This window comes from Trachinotus anak, unplaced genomic scaffold (genome assembly GCF_046630095.1).
Source record: "Trachinotus anak isolate AG129_WGS33_773 ecotype Australia unplaced genomic scaffold, CSIRO_AGI_Tana_v1 ptg000016l, whole genome shotgun sequence".
NCBI classification, from domain to species: Eukaryota; Metazoa; Chordata; class Actinopteri; order Carangiformes; family Carangidae; genus Trachinotus; species Trachinotus anak.
The window spans coordinates 13,482,925-13,504,305 of NW_027273867.1; the positions used below are offsets into that span (position 1 = coordinate 13,482,925).

Consider the following 21,381-nt stretch of genomic DNA (forward strand, 5'->3'; position numbering starts at 1 on the left):
GAATTGTTGCCAGTTAATTTTCCGTCAGCTCACTAACAATTTATTTAATTTTAGTTCAAGGGCACTGGTTGATTTTTGGATGCTTGGGAAAATAGTGAAACTAGCACGCAGGGTGATGGGGGTAATAGGCCATCAACATATTTTTTGCCCTGAGGCTGAGGTTAATCCAGCCATGAGTGAATAAATAACTAGTCTAGAGGTAGAATGGCACTCAGAGAGCACAGACCTCCACCAAGACTAATGCACATCATACACCACACTTCAGAGGAAAAAAAATTAAATTAATTCTAAATGATCTGGATCTGCCCCAGCATTTAATGGGTTCTTCACTGGCCCATGTCCCATCCCTCCACCAAGTTCGGTGCAAATCGGTTCAGTACTTTTTGCGTAATCCTGCAAACAAATAAAAAAACACAACCCCCTTGGTGAAGGTAATCATGCAAATGCTAATGCTGGCTGGATTGTGTGTTCACAGTAGCCTTTATCACAGCCGGCTACCTTGAAAGGATATGACTGCATCAAGCAACAAGCCAAGAGGTGGCGGTAGTGCAACGTTAGAATCGGAGGGTAAGACGAAGAAGAAGAAGAAGAAGAAGAAGAAAGCCCCGCCCTGTCCTCCTCGTCTCTTCCGGATAAGGCCATAACAGCACGTTTTATTTATTGCGGAGTATATATTTTTTATCTCTTGTCAATGATGAGCCATATTTTATAACCGGGACATTCTAACGTTTTGTTTATCTCACGGTCGTCGGTTTCATGTAGCTCGCAAAGACTCTTATTGAGCAAAGTGAGCAGCATCATCCAGTCATGGAGGAGGGGTTAGTGGAGACAGCGGAGGAGCTGCTGGCAAAGCAGCAGCGCAAGGAAAAGAAAGACCTGCAAGGTAGCTCAGCTCAGCTCTTGTCAGTCGTTCTAACTCTGTAATTAAAATGTAACCTTTGCTGTTAGTTCTTTATTTTTATTTTATTTTTTACATCTAATGTGTTGTTTTATACCTCGGTATTCAGCCCATGTTTGCCACTAGCTGCAGTGGTGGAACCTGTAATGTTACAGGAGACAGTAAAAGGCAAAATGTAGGATCCAAGACCAGAATATTAGTCTATAGTATTTAGTGCTGGTGTACAGCACAGGTCTCTATGGGTTATACCTTTCACTGTAGCCATACCTCGATAAGTGATGGCAAAATATGTTTCCCATCAGCTGTTAAAGGCAAAAAAACAAAACAAACCAAACACTTATGACATCACAGATAGTGGTGTGTCTACAGGAGAAATAGTTAGTTCAATAGTATTGCAACTCTTACACCCTTGCACTATTGTGTTCTTGTTTGCAATTTACAAGGTCTGACTTGTCTGTAGACATTGTTTACTGTTTTTCATTGTTGCTTTTTATATATAATACATGCATCTGGTCTTTGATCTACTGGTATGTGATGAGCTTTGTAATATTTCTAGCTGCCTGTTGTCTTTTTCTCTATTTTTTCTTTTTAAAAATTGTTCTTGGAACAGTGTGTAAGTACTTTGAGAGCAAAAAAAAAACCAGTGAAGCTGATGTAATGTAAAAAAAAAAAAAAAAAATCAGACCCAATCTTTGTCTAAAGGATGCTTAAAAGCTAGTTCATGCATTTGTTGCCTCAAGACTGGACTACTGTAATTCTTTACTGTCAGGATGTCCCAAAAATGCAGTAAAAAGCCTCCAATTGATCCAAAATGCGGCAGCACGAGTACTGACAGGAACTAGGAAACGAGATCACATCTCTCCTGTGTTAGCTTCTCTGCATTGGCTCCCTGTAAACTCCAGGATAGAATTTAAAATCCTCCTCCTTACCTACAAAGCCATTGATGGTCAGGCACCATCGTACCTTGGAGAGCTTATACTTCCCTATTTTCCCAATAGGACACTTCGCTCTCTAAATGCAGGTCAACTTGTGGTTCCCAGACTTTGTAAGAGCAGAATGGGGGCCAGAGCCTTCAGCTATCAGGCTCCTCTCCTGTGGAACCAGCTCCCAGTGTGGGTTCGGGAGGCAGACACCCTCTCTACCTTTAAGATCAGGCTTAAAACTGTCCTGTTTGGTAAAGCTTATAGTTATGCTGCTATAGAGCTAGACTGCTGGGGGATTCCCGTGATTCACTGGGCTCTCTCTCTCTCTCTCTCTCTCTCTCTCGACTACTTTATGCCATTAACTTTGTATTTTTTTTCTCTCCTGTAGTTTGTGCTTCTCCTCTCTCTCCCTCTCTCTGTCCTCATTCTGCAGGTCTCTCTGCCTCTGGCAGGATCCAGATCCACCGCTACTCATCTTTACTATTAACCACTGTTATCTGTCATTATTATTGATAACACCATTACCTACACAGCTGTTCCTGGTCTCTCTCTCTCTCTTTTCTCCTCTCTCCTCCCCCCACCCCCCCTTTTTTATCTCCTCCTAAACCCAACTGGTCGAGGCAGACGGCCGCCCACCCTGAGCCCGGTTCTGTTGGAGGTTTCTTCCTGTTAAAAGGGAGTTTTTCCTCCCCCCTGTCGCCAAGCGCTTGCTCTTTGTGGGAACTGTTGGGTTTTTCTCTGTAACAAAGTAAGGTCTTGACCTTGCCCTGTAAAGTGCCTTGAGATAATGTATATTATGATTTGGCGCTATACAAATAAAATTGAACTGAAATTGAATTGAATGTAATTCTGCTGTGTTACATAGCCCATATTGCTTTAATTCATGGAGAGAGGTTACCGATAAACTGACATTAAGGTGTGTCAGTATCACCTGTGAGTGTATCCCTCTTCATTTAGCTCATCTTGCCCATCTAATTTTGAAGCACATGCCAGCATCATCTGAGAGCTGTAATCTGTGTTGAGCATGTGTGTTAGCTTTATTGAATTGTTTTATCAGAGAGTCTGTGTTTGTGCTTCATTTTTAGCTAAAATCCAGAGCATGAAAAATGCCGTTCCCAAAAATGACAAGAAAAGGAGGAAACAGTTGACAGAGGAAATTGCCAAACTGGAAGCTGACCTGAGTCAAAAACACGAGGAGGAATTCAGGCAACTCAAATCTACGAATGACACAAAGGTAAAAGCCTGCATTCAGATGACTGACAAATATCATGGCTATGTATTGGTTACACTGTAAATGCATTTAGGTCCCGAGCAAAGTATTTGTATCTCATTACTCATGCTTACATGAAGTCTGTTTATTATTCCAACATCAATTTGCAACATAACTGAAGCCCTACTCATTCATTGTTTAAAGGTGGAACAGGTGATAAATGGAGTTGAGACCATGAAGATGGAGGGCGGAGAACAAGAGGAGGTCAAACAGCCACGAGTAACCAAGGCCCAGAAGAGAAGGGTGAGTCACAGATTCCCTCTCAAATAGGACAGTTTTTAACAGCTGTCTGTTTTTACCCACATCATTTGACACAGCCAGTGTACAAAAGAAGAAATACACTTCCCAGAATTCCCATGCCCTAAAAATGGGATTCTTATTAATATCATGTCAGTACCTCAGACAACAATATGGTTTTTGCCTTAATATTTTATCCATGATTATCTATTTAAACACCACTCTGACTATACTTTCATTTTAAATTTCTTTAGTTCCAAGTACTAATGAAATACACTGAAAAATAGGGGAAACTGGTTGAGAAATATTTAAGATAGCAATCGCCCTGCGGTGTCGGGCACAACACATGAGACAGGATGGAGCTGTAAGGGTTTAGTGAATGTTTCTTCCTCAACAGCACAGCAGTATAGTAGACCCAATAATGGCATGTATCAAAGGTGTGCGGTCTGACACAGATGGGCAAATGAAAAAAATACATACATCAGGTTAGTAATAACTACCAGCAATTTAATCAGGCTTTGCTGATAATGTGTAGAGCTTTACGGTGCTGGTGATCTCAGTTCTGACACTGATAAAGTTACTACAATGTGAACACGGATAGCAATAATAATCAAACTACATGCTAACATTCATATTAATACCAATATTATCAACATCAAGGACCCACTGACCATGTGGCTGGGTCATGTTTAAACAGGGCAGAGAGTTTCTTAGGACTGACTGCATTTAACAGCTACACCATATAATGTCCACAAGCAGGAACAGAATAACAATAATATATACATGTAATTGAGTATCTTTAACGCAGAGAAATGTTCATAGTGAGAAACAAGTCCGCTCCCTGTCTGACTTTTAAGATGAGAACATATGACTCACTGTTTGGATATTCAAGGACACTGAAAAGAAGCAAAGAAGAATCCCAGTTCACCAAAAGGAAGTCTGCTCTGAATTGCAGGATCTTTTAACGGTGACTCATGGCGAGCGCTCGCTCCCGTCAGATGCTTGCTCGAGTGGGCGCACACCACCACTGAAGAAGTCAGCCTGACCAATCTTCAACCTTATTACATAAATTTTATTTAAATGATCCTCCCCAGGACAAGAAGGCTGCCCAGGAGAAGGAGAGGGAGAGCAGGATAGCAGAGGCCGAGGTGCAGAACCTGCAGGGTGTGAGGCACCAGGAGGGTTTGAAGCTGGCCCAGAAACTCGCCCAGCAACAGCTTCAGATCAAGGAGATCTCCTCTGACGGCCACTGCATGTACCGTGCCATTGAAGACCAGCTGGCACAGCGATCAAAGGTAGACGTTGTTACAGGAGCCTTATAGCTGTAGCTGTAGTTTGAATACCTAATCAGAAATGTGATAAGGAATAAGTGTGCAATCTAGAGTTGTTACAGTTGACAATGGCAACTTTCACCAAGGTGTATACACAAAGAGTACATATTGTGTTGTGTTTTATTCTAGCCTGGGTCAACCATGAGTGTGAAAGAACTGCGGTCCCGTACTGCTGATCACATGAGAAGCCATGCTGATGACTTCCTGCCTTTCCTCACCAACCCCAACACTGGTGACATGTACTCAACAGGTAACACTGTTAACTTTGCTTTGGTGAAACAACCAAAAACAGTAGAAATATCTAGATATTCCATTTAGAAAGTAATTATGTGCATGCACAGTATTCATGCAAGTGTTTGTGGGTGTATTGGTTTCCAGATGAGTTTGAGAAATACTGCAGTGAAGTGGAGCACACAGCAGCCTGGGGTGGACAGCTGGAGGTCAGATGTTTATTGTGTGTCACAGATTCACTGTGCTGTTGCTCTTTACAATACTTATACAATTCCTTTTTCTTTTTTCTTTTACCCAACAGCTGCGAGCTTTGACCCAAGTTCTCCACTTGCCAATAGAAGTGATACAGGCTGACTCCCCAGCTATAAAAATTGGGGAGGAATATGACGGTGACCCTATCACCCTTGTGTATGTTATTAATAGGTTTTCATTTGTTTGGGGTTCAAGCTGTAGTCGCTAAGTTTTAAAAAATATAAACAGCAAGTGAGTATAGACATATATGTATGTAAAGCTGAAAACATTACATTTAAATCAGACAAGGCATTTATTGCAATTTTTGCCTACTGCAAGTTTAATCTGTAATTATGTAAAATAAGTTTTATGAAAGGCTCAACAAAAGACTTCTCTCATGTAGCATCCTGCTGCTCTGACCAGTTAAGATCAGAGATGGCTTGAGTTATTGATATCCCAAACATGAACCGTACTTGTTCATGAGGTGACATGATGTGACTGTTTAAGGTAACTGCATTTAAATGTATCACATCATGTCCCCCGCACAGTGCGCTAAAGCAGCCGTAGACGGACAAACTTGTATAATAAGCTTTAGCTTTATGAAATGCTCCGATGTAGAGATTTTGACTCAGATTTGATTTTCTTATTGTTTGCAGGTACATGAGACATGCCTATGGGCTGGGAGAGCACTACAATTCTGTGGAGCGGCTAAAGGATCAAGCCAATGCAGAGGACAGCTGAGAGACAGCTTAGACTTGGTGTGGCATAAACCAGTTTGTGTAATGCAGAGAGTGTTAAAACCACTCACACCAAGGGCCCCTAAATACAAATGTATTTGAAAGGGTGGATTGTGCTAATGAAAAATAACATAGAAGGAGGAAATTAACGTGTTAATGATTTCACATTGGACACCCTTGGTCTATCCTAATGACCCCCAGGGGGCCCCTGCGACTCATTTTGGAACGAAGTGGTGTAACACGTACTTTTTAGGCAAATCCACTTGGGCAGGAAGCATGGAAGAGCTGCTGATCATGTATGTCACTCAACCAAATGTCAACAGGGTCCTTAGAGGTTATTGACCTTTTACAGCGTTCCTGGGAAGAACTGAGTTGTTGAACCTGTAAATCATATCGATGTTACATAAACACATACCATACTAACGAGACTGAGTTGTTACTTGATTGACCTGTGGCATTCGTGATTAGAAAATATTGATTTTATTTGATTTTTTTTGTTCTATATGAGTGAGAAGGCGCGCACACACACACACACACACACACGCACGCAAGCTCTTGAATAATAAATACTGGGTATCCATTATCTGTACAAAAATACCTTTGCTCTGCTGTCTTGTTTCAGTTTTTCATTTATTCTACAAAGACGTGACAAGACATCAACTGCAAATGCTCTTCCTCAGGTCTACTTTAAGACTACCGTGCCACGTCACCATACAGCAAAATCCTTTAAAATCTGTCATGTCTACCTTTAGTGTCTGTCTTGCCAATATCTAAAATCAATTTCATCATTTCCCAAGATGCTGGAAAATACTGGGTAAAACGTTTGCTATACCCCGCTGCCACCACTGGAGGTCGCCATTGCCCAACCGGAAATCTTCATGGACTTTGTCAGCGTCTTGTCTCCATGGAAACTTGAAAGCGACTTAGTTCGGTTAAGCAAATGGCTGAGTCAGTGGTTAGAGCCTTGTATGCTAAAGCAACCTCTTTAAATTTGAGTTCAAAGAAAATAAAAGACGTCCCTACGAGTGTTTCCGCAATAAGAAACCTGTCGGTCCTCCTGCTGAACAACAACGCCATCACCGCCCTGCCCGCCGAGCTCCTCTGCCTCCGACAAGTGAGTCTCCGCTTTCCTGGAAAACACTGGAAATGTCTCACACGCCACGCAGGTTTGTGATGAAATTACTTCCCCCTTTACATTGTCTGCAAGCTGGCGGAGCTGAATTTAGGGAATAATGCCTTGAAGGAGGTTCCCGCTGTTTTGGGCCGCCTGGAGTCCTTGAAGAAACTTTATCTGTTCAGAAACCAAATCACAGAGGTGCCACCTGAGGTGATGGGTAGGTTCTCGCCGTCGGGCATCAGTGAACACCTCGGAAGATTTGCCCAGAAAGATAAAACTCAAATTGTCATATGTTTTACAGGTGGCCTACGAAACCTTGTTGTGCTCAATCTGAACCACAACCTGATTCAAAGACTTCCACCAGAGATTAAAAGGTACATTTATGGCATCGTTGATGTTTTCACCTCTATCTCTGAAGAAATGGTCGATTAAAAGACACAAAGGGGTTAAGATTAAGAATAATGGTTTTCTGTGTTGAAACCCTTCAGTCTGCGTAATCTTCAACATCTCAGTGTACTGGACAATAAGCTGGAGGAGGTCCCTGCAGAGCTTGGTCATCTCACTAAGTTGTCCGAGATAAACCTGACTTCCAACAAACTGTCTTGGCTTCCTCAGCAGCTGTACCAGTGTAAAGATTTAACCAAGCTCCATGTAGCCAGAAACAATCTGACCAGCCTACCAGAGGTAGGTAACTTCTCAGGAAATACTTTTGGCCTCAGCTCACACCTAAACACAGCAAACTGTTTTCTAAGTCCTTGGTGTTTCTGTGGTTTTTTTCTTTCTTTGTACTCGGCAATGAAGAATTTGAATACTTTTCATGTCATCCAGGGAATTAGGGCACTGGCAAAACTCCAGGTGGTGGATGTGGCTGGGAATAAGTTGACCATGTTCCCTGTTGAGGTACAATACATAGCATTGTCTGTTTTATCGCCACCAGAAAAATCAAACAAATCTGGAAATAAACCTCACTGTCTGCCTTTGGTAACCTTGTCTAGTTTCACCTGTTGCCCTTGAAGGAGCTCTACTGTGAAGGCAACAGGTTTGTGCAATGTGAGCCACTGCCATCAGTACAGGATTTGGAGGTGCTTCCATTGAAGGTAACTATCATGGAAGTACAGCAGACACAACAAAACTATTTATTATCCACTAGCTCACTGTATGTCTTCAGTAAATATCTCATTATTCTTGTTTAATCTCTGTTTCCCAGGAACTGGCTGCAAGATTCGTCTTGTTGGAGGACCGGAACAGGTCCTCTCTGGTCCACAGGATGCTTCCCCACTACCCATGCTTGACTGCCTTGTTGGCCAGTGGCAGCAGTTGTGTGCTCTGCTTGGGCCCTTTCCTCATCACCTGGCTGGAGTGTGTGCATTTTATCAGTCTGAGGAAGGTTAGGTGAATGTTGTGTGTTTACTATCATTAAATTATGATAGTGAGGGAAAAGATTTTCGCAAAGATTGTGATCAAAATGACGTTTCTGTGACACCTAGTAAAGTATATATGACAGCTATACGGTGCTAAAATAGGATAAATATGTCATGGCTCATGTAATTAAATGTGCTTTGTTATGCTTATGTGTGTTACAGGACATGAAAATGAGGAGTTCACTGACTATCCCAGTGCGTGCCCTTCTTTGTTCATACAAGTGCTTTAATACGGATGGACACTCCTTCTATGGTGTTGCTACAAGATAAATACATGTTCATTAAAAAAGGTACTATCTATAATCACAAGCTCATCTAAATTATTTAAAAATTAAAATCACAGATCTTTAACATTCATATCTTAGACCTCACCAAGACAATGGCTTTATGGCAGTAGTTAGATGTGTTGATTTTCCAGCAGCCCTTTAGGTTTTTGACCTTCATAGATGATATTTTACTCTGTTGTCATTAGGTGGCAGCAAATGAACATTGTTATTTACACATTTGGTTAGACCCTGTTTCAGTGCTTAACACAGTCCTCCACTAAATCTAGAGTACATTTATGATGTATGTTAATTTCAGCTTTCATACACTTTATGATAATAGATAAAACATGGAAACATACCATGACTACCAAAAATACAGTTTACCCACACATGATTTACATAAAATGTACTACACCTGTTCTCCACAGTGGTTGGTCAGTGCAGGTATGTTATACATGTATTTAATACATACAACTGTCAACCCTGTAGAGGCTTTGTATAACACAAATGTCATATGAAGATTCAACCATTCCATTTAATGGTAATGCTAGTAATATGTGAACAAACAATACTAAAGTGTATCTCCTACACATATTTTTACTATTTAAATTCAGTAGGGTCCTTTTCCCATGTCAGTGCTGATCAGTCTGCACAAAGACTCCATAGCTGCCCCATCTCTATCTCCATCTCCAGCCAGTGGCATCTGTTCCAACCTGCCAGAGAAGAGGAAAGATAGATAGATAGAGAGAGAGAGAGAGAGAGAGAGAGAAGGAGAGGCAGAGAGAACTTCATTTCTAGCAAATTAATTTCCCATCCACGCCTCCAGAGCTTGCTAGCTCGTTCGCTAGCTGCTGCGGCCGCTGCTGCGTGTGTCTACTGAGTCGGAGCCTCATGCATAATGCATCAGGTTTAATTGCAAACCCAGAAACTAATGACTTTGGACTGGTTAACAGCAGGGGAGCCATACATCTCGAGCAAACTGAATGAAAAATCAGCTCAGAGGAGAGAAAAAAAGGAGCCTAGCCCCTAATTGATGAATAATTGAAGCGGCGAGCTACAGGGCATAATTGTGACATTTTGTTTCAATCAATTTCCAAGTGGTGTGGGCGAAAGTGCACTTAAAGGGAAAAGGCAATGACAATGAATGAGAAAGAAAGAGAGAGATAGAGAGAGCGGTCGGTGATGGAAATGGACATTGGGTCTTCAGTCATTGCACTGACATTTGCTGGGGCAAAAGACCGCACTCATTCAAACGCAAAATGACTTTTCTTTCTATCTCCATCTCACTTTGTAGGTTTTCTGTCAAACTCCTGTGATGCCACTGTTAGGTCACTTTTTCATTCCCAGCGAATGGATCCATAACGTTTTTAAATTATTTCTTTTGTTCATTTTCACTTACCCTATTCATTCTAAAAAAAAAAAGTCATTTTCAAAGCTACTCTTCATTTACAGCACAGAAAAGTGAGGCTGCCCTCTCCTTCTGTGCATGTGCAGTGTTTGTGTTTTCAGCAAAGCCTAAATTCCTTTTGCTGTCAGCTTAGGTAGTTTACTCTCAGTTAGAGTATGAGGGCAGTGGCCCAGTCAGCCAGTGTGGCAGAACTAAGCAGCACACCAGTCTGCCTTGGCCTCACTAGTGTTGACTGGATGAGGCGTTGGGGGTCAGGCAAACAAAGAGAAGCAGGCAGGGCCACTGGGGCACATTGCCATCTGAGCTTATGCATTTGCACCACATCAAAACTCCAACCCAAAAACAGAAATCATGTAATGCCTTGAACATTTTAACATTTAGTATTCGTCAGCAGGACCAGGCCTCAATTTAATATATAGACGGGTAATGCATTCAACAGTGTTTTTTACACCTATAATCTTAAGTTGTGCAACACTCACAATCACACTAGTTACCGTCATATTACCCATTGAGTGCAGCTCTGGTGTACACAGCGCTTCAGAAGAAAATTTTGCGTGGTTACATCACTGCAGATTTTGCTCTCCTGCCTCCAGCACTGGAATAGTGCTGTGTGTTCACAAATCTATATTCAAACTTTTTAAAGACTTAATTACCATTACTAAGATTACACAGACACTATTTTGTTCTGGGGGAAATTTTAACATAAATGATACATAACTTCACTAAATATTCACAAGATTTACATAATGACCTCACAATGGAAATTCAAAAATCGTTTTAAGGGGTGTGCATGAACATGGCTGATAAATAGGTCATTGTAATCTGCTGGCACCATATTAATGGGTGAAAGGCCAACAGTACGTGCCTTCTTGCAGGCAGCAGATGTTGGGTCCTGAAGCAGTGGAGCAGCAGCAGCGGCAGCAGCGCTACTAGCTCAGTGGCCTCAGGACCTGTCTGTTAGTCGGTCTGGTGTCTGGTGTCTGGTGTCAGGCTTTCTGCATGTATTCACACATACACACATGCCTCTTTAACACACAGCAGAAAAGCAAACACAATCACTCCACCCACTCTGCACTGATGGCACATCATCAAGATAATCTTGCCCCCATCGCTTTGTTTTCATCATGTCGTTTCACAGAACACATAGTCACACCCCCACATGTGTGCAGACACACTCTTTCCATATCACTGAGCTGTCCCTTATGATTGCCATATTCAGAGAGCCCAGTGTTTTGGTACAGACTGTTTCTAAAAACCACGCACAGCTTGATTGACATCTATGGAAATGAGGAGGTTGCATCCTCAAAGGAGACACCATACGGATGGGAGCAGCGCACTGACGAGAGGCATCTACAAAAGGCGCTTGTAAATTCCTGACATGCCTAGCATATGTTAATGAGCCATTCTCTTGCTCTGATATAATTACTGTGAGGGGATATTGCCTTTGGTGGAAATATCTGTTTCGCATGGCATGGCTACCTCATGGGGGTGAAAAAAGTAAAGAATGATAAAGTAGCGGGTGCATAAATTCTCATTTACCATGCTTGGAGGTAAAGAGAGTGATGTTGGCAAATTTGCTCAGGATGATATATTGGGTGGAAGGCACCTTGGGTTCATTACACACCTCCTTTGTTAAAGTGCTTTCTGCAGTCTTGTATCGTTTGTTAGGGGGTATTTAGTCTGTCTCGTCATTTGGAGCACTTACTTAGGATGTCTTTAGAAGAGCCTATAGCTGCTTGAGCTCACATTGCATCTTGGGGCTAGAAAAGCTAAGTGATATGTTGACTAAAAACAGAATATAGGATGCTGGTTGCAAGCTTTTAATGTCATGGATATGATGAAGGTTGCTGCTGAAGGTCATATGCAGTTCTGTCTCAATACTTTTGACTGTGGTTTCTTTGATTTTACATACTACTCTCTGTATTATCACGAGCGTGTGTTCTCTGTTGAAGCTTGATACATTATTTACATTTTCTGTGCTTGCATAAGAACCCACACCTTTAAGCTTTCTAGTACTATGCCCAAACAAGTATTTGCAGCTGGTTTTTAGTAACAAACACTGTCCAGCATGATATCTCTACTGCAGCACTGTATATTTAATCATTTTCAGGGATCTATCAAAGCCATGATTAACGGCCTTCACCTCAGATGAATGATTTGACACTGGCTCACCCTGATTTCTCCTCTTCTTTCCTCGGGGCAACAGCAGAACTGCTATTAAAATGAGTGGCATTGATTGCTGAATTAGAGGCCTTGTAACAGGAGAGAGAGAAAAACAGCCATTCAGAAGCGAATGGTAGCCCAGTGTCATAGCCAGGAGTGTGCACCACTCCAATCAGTAGAATCTATTGTCGTGCATCGCTGCCCATGACAGAACTTGGTATCGAGCCACTGGCAGAGTACCAGGGTGTTGTCTGGTTGATGGCTGCACGATCAATTCTGTTGTGATACTAATGACTGTGGGCACTAGGGGGCAGTATGATTCTCTGCTGGCCCTGGAGCAGATGGGGAGAGAGATGCACTGATGCACAGCACAGTGAGATATGCCTGATGAATCTAAGAGATAGGGCAGCTAATAAAAGCAAGAACAATGAGCTGTTATTGGAATTCAAAGCTTAATTGAAATCTCAGCATCAGATCAGAGTGTTGTAACACACGTGTGACTGAATATGAGAAACCAAACATAAGAAAAGGTGAACGTTTTCTTGCATTCAGTGATGCATATCAATAGAAAAAGAGATGGCAAAGACACTAGATGTACAAGACAATAACTGTACCATCTCTTCATCAACAAAAGAGCTTCCTTGATATAGATTAGAAGGTGAAATAAGAAACAATCCAAAGGTGTAGTCCACTAGAATAAAAAAAGATACCACAAAACAAAGCCACCCAGATGTACCGATCTAATAACCCAGCTTCCTCCTAATCTTTTATATTTTTTTTTACATCACATCATATCACAATATAAATGTATAAATAACAGCCTGAATGCAAGCAAGTAAACTGTCTGTCCTTTGAGGCTACAAGGAAGCAATGCCATTACTGAGCCATTCCTCATTAGGGGAGCTGAGACGAGAGCGCGGCCATCAGGCCAGCAACCTCTCTCTGGCAGTTCTGGGTCAGCACCAACCACACTGCGAAAACACCATTACCACGCTACATTTGTTGAAGAAATAAGACAAAAACACTTCTGGAACTTCAAAGAACAAATAAATCTTTAATCTTGAGTGTCTTTGAATCTCTTCGAAAGTTTCCGCGGGTTTGGTAATAACAGGGACTGTGGAGAGGGACGAAGAATCTGTGTTTCTGTTTGTTCGGAAGACAGTGACTGTTTATTTATATGGGGAACAAAACTGGAGGGAAAAGGAGGCTGAAAGAGATGGAGATGCTGCATTACATCTTTTGATGTTACTTCACTCAGTAGAACGCCATGTGGTATTTTACTTGTGTTTTGATGCTGGCATTTTCCAAAAGTAATTCTTTATTGTGTGATATTCATTTCTATTTTGCTACGGTTTTGATATTACTCCTTACACTGTAGTTGAACTTAATTAAAAAACGCACATCCTCTGAGTCACATGAACGTGAGTATTCTCTTCTTATAGATACCATACTTGATTCATTATTCAAAACAATCTGGCATATGAATTCAGCCTGTCAGATACACAGTGGCAAACCTGCTGAGTCGACTGTGCGAAGTCTTTCAGTTCCAGATCCGCTCTACTCTATCATCAAATGTGATTGACGGCACATTATCTCAAAATCTAATCTGAGGTCATGTGATGGCCACTGGAGCATGCCCAGTATAGCAGGGCGGCAGGCGGGTGGAACACCAGGTAGCAGCATCTGGTCTCCGGGTTTTTCTAGAACACACAGTGCCTGTGGCGTTGCAGGCTTGGCTGGCCGAACATCTGTCTGCGATGTGCAGGCCGGCTGGATGAGCAGACCCACAACCCGACCAACCAGCCAAATGAACGTCCTACACACATGAATGTCCTTCAGGAATATGTGGGTTAATGTCTCTGTTATCTCAATCTGACTCCACTCATTCCTGTCTGTAATTTTTCCAAGGCTGCTGTTGTTATTTGCTCTTTGTTCTCTCTAAATAAAGACCACATTTCTCTTCATGCTCCATGTTTATTAATGCTTAATTTCTTGTGGAGCAAACATTTTCTTTCAGCATCACACAATTCGCAAAGTAGCTGTTGCCTGCAGTGACAAAACTGAAACAAGAAGCTATTTCTTTGCAATTTCAATTACAAATTTGCCTTTGTTGTTACAGTAAGACTCCATGTACATTCTATTAATTTATGCTGAAACTAGAGAAGGTACTTTTGTTGCTCAGCTTTATTTTTTAATCCTCTAGACAATATATTTCAAGCATACTTGGTTTTGTAAACACATAACAAGACTGACATCCTTTTCTTCCTTTATGACAAGTGAACATTCTGACCTGATGATGGCGCAAGATGAAGAGTTGAGCAACAACTATGGTCTGTAGGATTCATACTCTGGGGACCATGTATGTCAGAACAAAATTTCATGGCAATCCATGTTGAAATATTTTGGTTTGGACCATAGTGGCTGAGCAACTGACCGACAAAATAAGCACACACCGTGTTTTAAGTACCACAATAATTTTTAATGGCTCTAACTCATCTTTTATATATACAGCAGATTTAAAATTCATAGGTTACAGCTGCATAGCTACAGAAAAGAGTTTAGTGTTCCTGTGTTCAGAATGACAAGGACCTGCTGTGAATCAAGAGACAGGAATCGTAACCTTGCCAGGATAATTGAAGAAACTTTGCAGCCACTGTCACGTCAATCAAGCATTCATGTGCTGTCTCCCTGTGAAGAGGGGTAAACATTTCCAAGATAATTAGGAAAGAGTTCACTTTGAGAAATGGCAACCATTTGCACGAGGTTTTAATGACTCCAAAACATTCTGTATGGGACACTGCTTTTGTGTAATTAGCATATGTTGAATTTCCTGAAAAAAGGTGTTAATGCTCTCTGGAGAAGCTGCAATTACTTTTAACATTGTGACAATCATACAGTTGCATTTGTGACTTATTTAATGCAAATGTAGTTTACCTTTTTACTGTTGCTATATTATTGTCGCTAAGTAACAGCAGTAGGAGTGAAAACAACACGAACACGAGAACGACTCAACACTTCACACAGCTCAGACCAACAGAAAAGAGCAGCATGATGCATCGTGCCCGCTTGCCCCCTTCCAAAACAGCCTTGCCGACAGCAGATGGCCATCTCTCCCACAATGCCGAGCGGTCACAGATGCCAACAGAAGAGGTGACAAACACTCTGCAGGTGTCTGTCCCTCTGCGTCTGTGGCATGTGCACACATTTGTGTGTGTGTGTGTGCGCGTGTGTGCGACAGGGGACAAAGAGCATCTTTCTTGCAGGGAGAGGAGAGTGTAATTGATAGCAGAGGACAACCTGCAGGAAGGAAGTGCCATCATATGCTAAATGGATGGGTTAGCACAGACTGGCACAAACTGTTGGCACAGATGCAGTAGAACTCAACATTACTCATTATGGAAACTTATATGATTATGTTGATTATCTCTTTTCCTAACAAATAGTTTGTGAAGTATTGATTTTCCAGAAGCACTAAAATCTGCATGGTGACGAATATTTGAATATTACTACTCGCACACAACGCACACATATCCTGTAACACTGCTTCATTTCATGCTGAAATGTCAGACTGCTTTTCACTGCGTTGTGCAATCTGTTCCCTTTCCCTGTGCACTGGCCAGGCCAGGTGTGGTGGTTGGCAGGGGCTAGCAGAGCCAGGTGAGCAAGCTGCTGGCCAGGTGCCCTCCAGAGGCTCGCTAGACTGACCAGATACCAGATGGCTGTGGAGCACCAGCAGGCAGGCTAACACACACACACACACACACACACACACACACACACACACACACATACATGAGAACACACACTTACATGCATAGTTATATACACATGCACGAACACAGAGACACTCTTGTGTGCAGTAAAAAGGAGAGCATTAGGAAGCATTGCAGCCCTCCAGTGAGTTTCAAAGTGAAATGCTTAATGTGTTTTTACTGTATTTCTCTCCCAGCAGCTGAGGCAGAACTCATGCACAACACAGCCAGTACAACTCACTGCACCTCAGAGCTCACATAAATGTCACTCATAAAGTCTAAAGCTGGACTACATCAGGATGCAGTTTTGAGAGTTTTGGGGATGCCTTGGATGCTTAAATATTTTCTTTGCCATGTGAGTTAAGCTACTAATTGGAATGTTTGCCTATGGTTTTAAGAGATACGACAAAGAAATTATGCATGTCTTAAAATATGGATATTAAGAGTTGAGCTGTTAGTGTATAGCCGTGCTTTGCTGTGTTAAACAAGATCTATTATGGATTCAGGTTTCCTTCAGGTTTGATTTCCTGTCCCTAATAATTTCTATGCAGACTGAGTCTCTCCTAGTTGCGAGACCATTATTTTTTTTACAGTGTACACTCACTTATCTGCTTCTAAAAAGAGTTAAAGTGGCTTAAGAAAAACCATGGGTTTACCCACCCACTGGCCACAAGTCATGTTACATATCATATGAAACTTCTTTAAGCATATTGCATGTAAAGGCACAGTATTTGTGTGCCAGTTGTTCATCATAACTAGCCTTGCAGCTCCTCTGTTTCCACACAGCCGCCCACACTGCTTTGGATCCAGGGGTTGCTAATCTAGCGCTTTGAATCTCAGCCCAAACCCGATTAGCCTGACTCCTTGGGTTTGGCTTGATTCAGGATCTAATTCCCTCTGGCTCGAATTAGGTCAGGTTTAATTTTATTCATCGTTTCCCCCTCTAAATTGGAGCACTATTTATTTGTTTGTGTGAATTTTGAATTCATTGAAGTATATTTTGAGTGTAATATCTGATGTTGTAATGTTCGATGTTAAAGTTTGTTGTAAATGCCCTGCTCTTGCCTGTAATCAGCTTATTGGGAGCCAGCCTAGAAATCTACAAATGGCTCTTACTTCACTAATAAGTCATTTTATAATAACAGGTTAAATGACTCGTTGGATATTATGGTTGTAGAGATCAGTTCAGGTAAAAAAAAAAGAGTCCACACCAGCTCTAGCAAAGTTATTTCAGGGCAGAGTTTTAAAATGTTAATATATTCCATTCACTCTTCCACCATTGCTGGAATCCACCATATCTGACAAGACCTGACGACTATTGAAGAATACCTTTACAGGTTAATACAGTCTCAAGAACCTGTTTAAACTCTGAACAAGTTCCATACAGACTTGTAGTAGCAGCTACATATGTATTAACACGGCAGTGTCTGAGACATGAAATACCATATAGCTGGTTTTAATACATGTAGTGCGTAATATCCAGCCTACATACAGAAACAATGACAGTTGTTTTTTTCTGCATTAACTGACGGTTCATAAATCACACTCGTGGGCCTGGTCGGGAGAAGACAGATCGGCCATCTGTAAATATTTATTCAGCATCTCTATAATTAAACAGAGCCAATGCATCATTTCAGGCATACATGTCTGATGACGCCGGCTCACACACAGCGCTGAATAATACAGTGTGGAACAACTCGGTCAAACATTTGTTGTAGATCTGAGAGAGAGGGAGACAGCGAGACAGAGCAATGATGGAGGATAGATGAGTCAAACGTGTTAGAAGAGTTAAGTAATGGATTGATAAATGCAAGATGCCATTGGACAAAGAGAAATTATAAATACAAGATGTTGCAGGAGAGAGAGAACGGCTGAGAAATATGAGCAGCAGGGAAAGATGAATCCAAGATGTCAGTGGAAAGAAAGAGAGAGGGGGAAGGTCTGATGATGGTCTGTCAGCCGCAGTTTGACCTAAAGCAGCCCACCACTGATGGAGTCCCACCTCTCCATGAAGGAGATGAGTTGGGATCATGATTCACTGGGCTCTAATCCACCTAATTCTCTGGATATTACCATTTGGAAGAAAGTTATCCTGTGTGTGTGTGTGGGAAACAGAAGAGGAAAAGTTCTTTGAATTGGCAGGGGTATTTTGTAAGTCTCATTAGAAGGAACTTGAAGCACAGGCTAACAAAGTTTAGTAATTTATAGCTGGACGAGTGGTGCAGACAGTAACTGAGCGGCTGGAGTAGCCCTGGAGCTCTGAGTAGCATTAGAAAGACAAATTAGGCTCATATTAACCTCTTTTTTCAGAATATTAGATATCACATGTCTGTGCCTTTGGTTGCTAATAAGAGATACGCTCTGTAGCTCCTTTGCAAAAGGAAAACTGTAACTCTAATTTGGACCATTGGCCCCTTTTGTTACTCAGAAAAACTAGCTAAACAGCCCCTGTCAGCTTTAGCTGTTTTGTCATGACAAGCTACACAACAAATGTTAATTATGTCCTTATTGCATGTACAAATTCATATTGTGACCATATGAACAAGCTTTAAATACAATTCAGATTTATCTCTAAGATTTTCTCACCAAACTGTACAATTTATTATGGTCTGCAAATACTATCGGCATTGTTGACTGTCTGGGCTACAAGCACAGTAGCCACATAATGGTTGCATTAAAGGTTTTGTGAACAAGATTTTACATAATAATATCACAGAAAAAACTATTCCCTCTGTATTTTGTCTAAAAAAAAAAAACCCTCTGACAAAGAAAAAGATAAGACCAGAGCACAGGCATCATGGCGACTACCTGTTCAAATCCTGATCAGCTGGTGGCCCATAAAAACATCCATGAAGTTTTTAAGTTTTTACCTGCTCCGTCAGTGTCATTTGTGCAGCAAGTTCAAGTGGATATGTACAAGGCTGAATTTCTTTCCCAGTCATACGATGGAGCTAACACTGGTCCGGCTTTACCGAGACGGAGGACCCTACAAGCTGCTACAGGCCTCCAGCTTCCAGCAGCGGAACTGGCTTTAATTCTGCATGTATAAGTAATGTTACATGTATGTTTTATTGGTTATAAAGGGCTTGCTAGTGTTAGCTAACTTGCTGTTATCAATATTATGAATTGCTAGCTAACTGGCAGCTTTGCTGTGGAGCTGCCATTCTATTGCATAAACAAAAAAAACAGCACATAACCCATACAGATCACATGCAACCCACATAAAGTAACAGTTACTCTCTTTGACTTTGATTTCCCGCTGAGCCACGCTGTATAAAAACACTTGAGCTCTTTCTACATGGCCCTATTAAGTTGCAAACAGGTAACACTGCTTACCGATTCAGTCACAGGAGTCCTTTTTCTTGCTTTCCTCTATCAAATGCAGGTCCAACATTCACTTATCCCTGGTTTGGTTTTACATCTCTGGAGAAAAATATCCAAGTCTCTTTGGCCCGCTGACTTTCTTCCCCACAGCGGATGTTTTTTAAATCAGCAACTCAACCGTTCAGACCAGCAAATCAAAACAACGTGGAAAATTTCTTGCTGACTCTCAATGGAATTGACAGTCATTTGACTCAATGCGTATATCTGAAATATTGCTTCATATTGCTTAAACATTAGTCATAGGAAGTAGTAGGATTGATTTATAATTTAATATTTTCACTCATTTTGTTTATTCAAACGGTATTTGATTGAAATTTATATAGTTACTGCATGGTAATTATGGTCTGTTTTTGTGCATGCCTTCTATGTGTGTGTGTCTCTGTTTGTGTGCGGTTTGTCTATTAGAAGAGGATTGTGTCTGGATTTGAATCCATATGGGAGCTGCCATTTATGATCTGAGACATTTCACGCAGATATAGGACAATGTTGCAACCTCCCTCGGTACCCGGACAAGCGACCCTGGATAATCTTCATCAATCTTCCCTCCCTCTCATACCAATCAAATTTGTGTGCCATGGGAGAGCAAAGACGTCCCATGTATATTTCAACAAAATATCTCAGGCCAAATTTGCATTGCAAAACTCAGAGAAATGTGACATTTAGAATGAAAAATTGATTTCACAAACAAACGATTCACCAATAAATAGCTTTTAATCACGATGATGGTTTGACGTGCCTGTGGTGTTTCTATCATATTTTAACATTTTTATTAATACATAGCATTGGAATAAATTTATTTCATGTCGTCCACAGGGACAAGCTCATGAAGTGCTCCACTATAAATATTCCATTGGGCCTGTCGTGCTTTCCTCAACTTTTGTCAACTCATTAATATGCAAACTTTTTCTTCTGACAAACAGGACAAACATAGCAAGTAAAACAGCACTCTGGAGAAACATTTAGAAACCGTCATGTAGGTATCATTAATATATTTCTCATCAGGACAGCAGGAAACTAATAATTATTTAAATTTAATTACAGGTACTGTAATTGGACAGGTACTGTTTAGTGAGTTTGCTTTAATTTGACTACGATGTACTTTTGTGTGGAATACAGCCATAGTATCATCTGATACTACATAAACACTACTTGTCACCAGTGTAAACAAATCTATCATTGAAAGGTGAAAACATGTCCCCCCCATTTACAAACTACATAGGCTCACATTATGTATTGAAATGAGTCTTTCCTATTCACTAAGTGTTGGAAGTGTGTTGGTCAAGCCATTCAGATGATCTAAAATACTAAACCACACCTCACTCAACCATCTCATGGATTATGGTTCAGACTGAACGCTAACTTCTTTGCACACATAAGCATATTCTGTCTTACCTTACCCTTGAGGATCATGACGTACCCAAGTCACGACATATATTTAGGACTAAAGTCCACCATTTAATGCATTTCCAATGTAGCAGCACCAATCCAAAGCAATGTCATTTAGTTTTATCAACAATGCACCCCCCCCCCCCCCCCAGCAACCCCCAACTGCACACACAAAGACATACACATACCTCACATGCCCCCTCAGAGAGATGGATGGCGTCCGTTCCCATCCCTCTCCCAGGCCAGCGTCCAGGTGCACAACAGCTGGGGAAGCCGGGGGTGGGGGGCTGGGGGTTGGGGGGTTGCTGGATAGGGATGGGGGAGACAGAGGACCAGGGATGGGTGGATGGAAGTGGGGCCAGGGGGTGTAAAGGATGCTCAGGAATAAGCTATAAATTTCTTCAGTAGTGCTCCGGATGCTTATGGTGTCTCCTTGTCGGTATGGACAGCAGCACTAATGTATAGTGCTGCTGTGGTGGTGAGCCCAGGCTGCTCTTTATTGTCCCTCTTGATAGACAGGAAAAGACCAGTGTAGGTATGAAAGAAGAAAGCATACCAGCGGTTGTAAGCAGGAGACAAAAAATAAATAAAAAAAGAGGAGGTAGAGTTTGAGAGAAGAGCGTTGT

At 41.5% G+C, this 21,381-nt stretch overlaps 2 protein-coding genes across 4 annotated transcripts; both read left to right on the forward strand.

Annotated features, from left to right (window-relative positions):
• Nucleotides 1-561: 561 nt before the first annotated feature.
• On the forward strand, nucleotides 562-6,286 carry otud6b (OTU deubiquitinase 6B). Its single transcript, XM_071500594.1, has 8 exons — nucleotides 562-883; nucleotides 2,907-3,055; nucleotides 3,236-3,334; nucleotides 4,423-4,623; nucleotides 4,789-4,909; nucleotides 5,038-5,099; nucleotides 5,192-5,298; nucleotides 5,778-6,286. The coding sequence occupies exons 1-8, from the start codon at nucleotides 808-810 to the stop codon at nucleotides 5,860-5,862; spliced, it is 900 nt and encodes a 299-aa protein (XP_071356695.1). The 5' UTR covers nucleotides 562-807; the 3' UTR covers nucleotides 5,863-6,286.
• A 220-nt stretch (nucleotides 6,287-6,506) lies between these two features.
• Nucleotides 6,507-8,721, forward strand: lrrc69 (leucine rich repeat containing 69). Of its 3 annotated transcripts, none has more exons than XM_071500593.1 (8): nucleotides 6,507-6,972; nucleotides 7,066-7,192; nucleotides 7,277-7,349; nucleotides 7,464-7,659; nucleotides 7,804-7,875; nucleotides 7,971-8,072; nucleotides 8,183-8,367; nucleotides 8,559-8,692. In XM_071500593.1, the coding sequence occupies exons 1-8, from the start codon at nucleotides 6,799-6,801 to the stop codon at nucleotides 8,563-8,565; spliced, it is 936 nt and encodes a 311-aa protein (XP_071356694.1). In that variant the 5' UTR covers nucleotides 6,507-6,798; the 3' UTR covers nucleotides 8,566-8,692. The 3 variants fall into 3 exon arrangements, with proteins under 3 accessions (XP_071356694.1, XP_071356692.1, XP_071356693.1); XM_071500591.1 differs by having other exon boundaries at nucleotides 6,656-6,972; nucleotides 8,183-8,362; nucleotides 8,559-8,721; XM_071500592.1 differs by lacking the exon at nucleotides 7,066-7,192 and having other exon boundaries at nucleotides 6,664-7,024; nucleotides 8,183-8,362; nucleotides 8,559-8,721.
• Nucleotides 8,722-21,381: the final 12,660 nt, after the last annotated feature.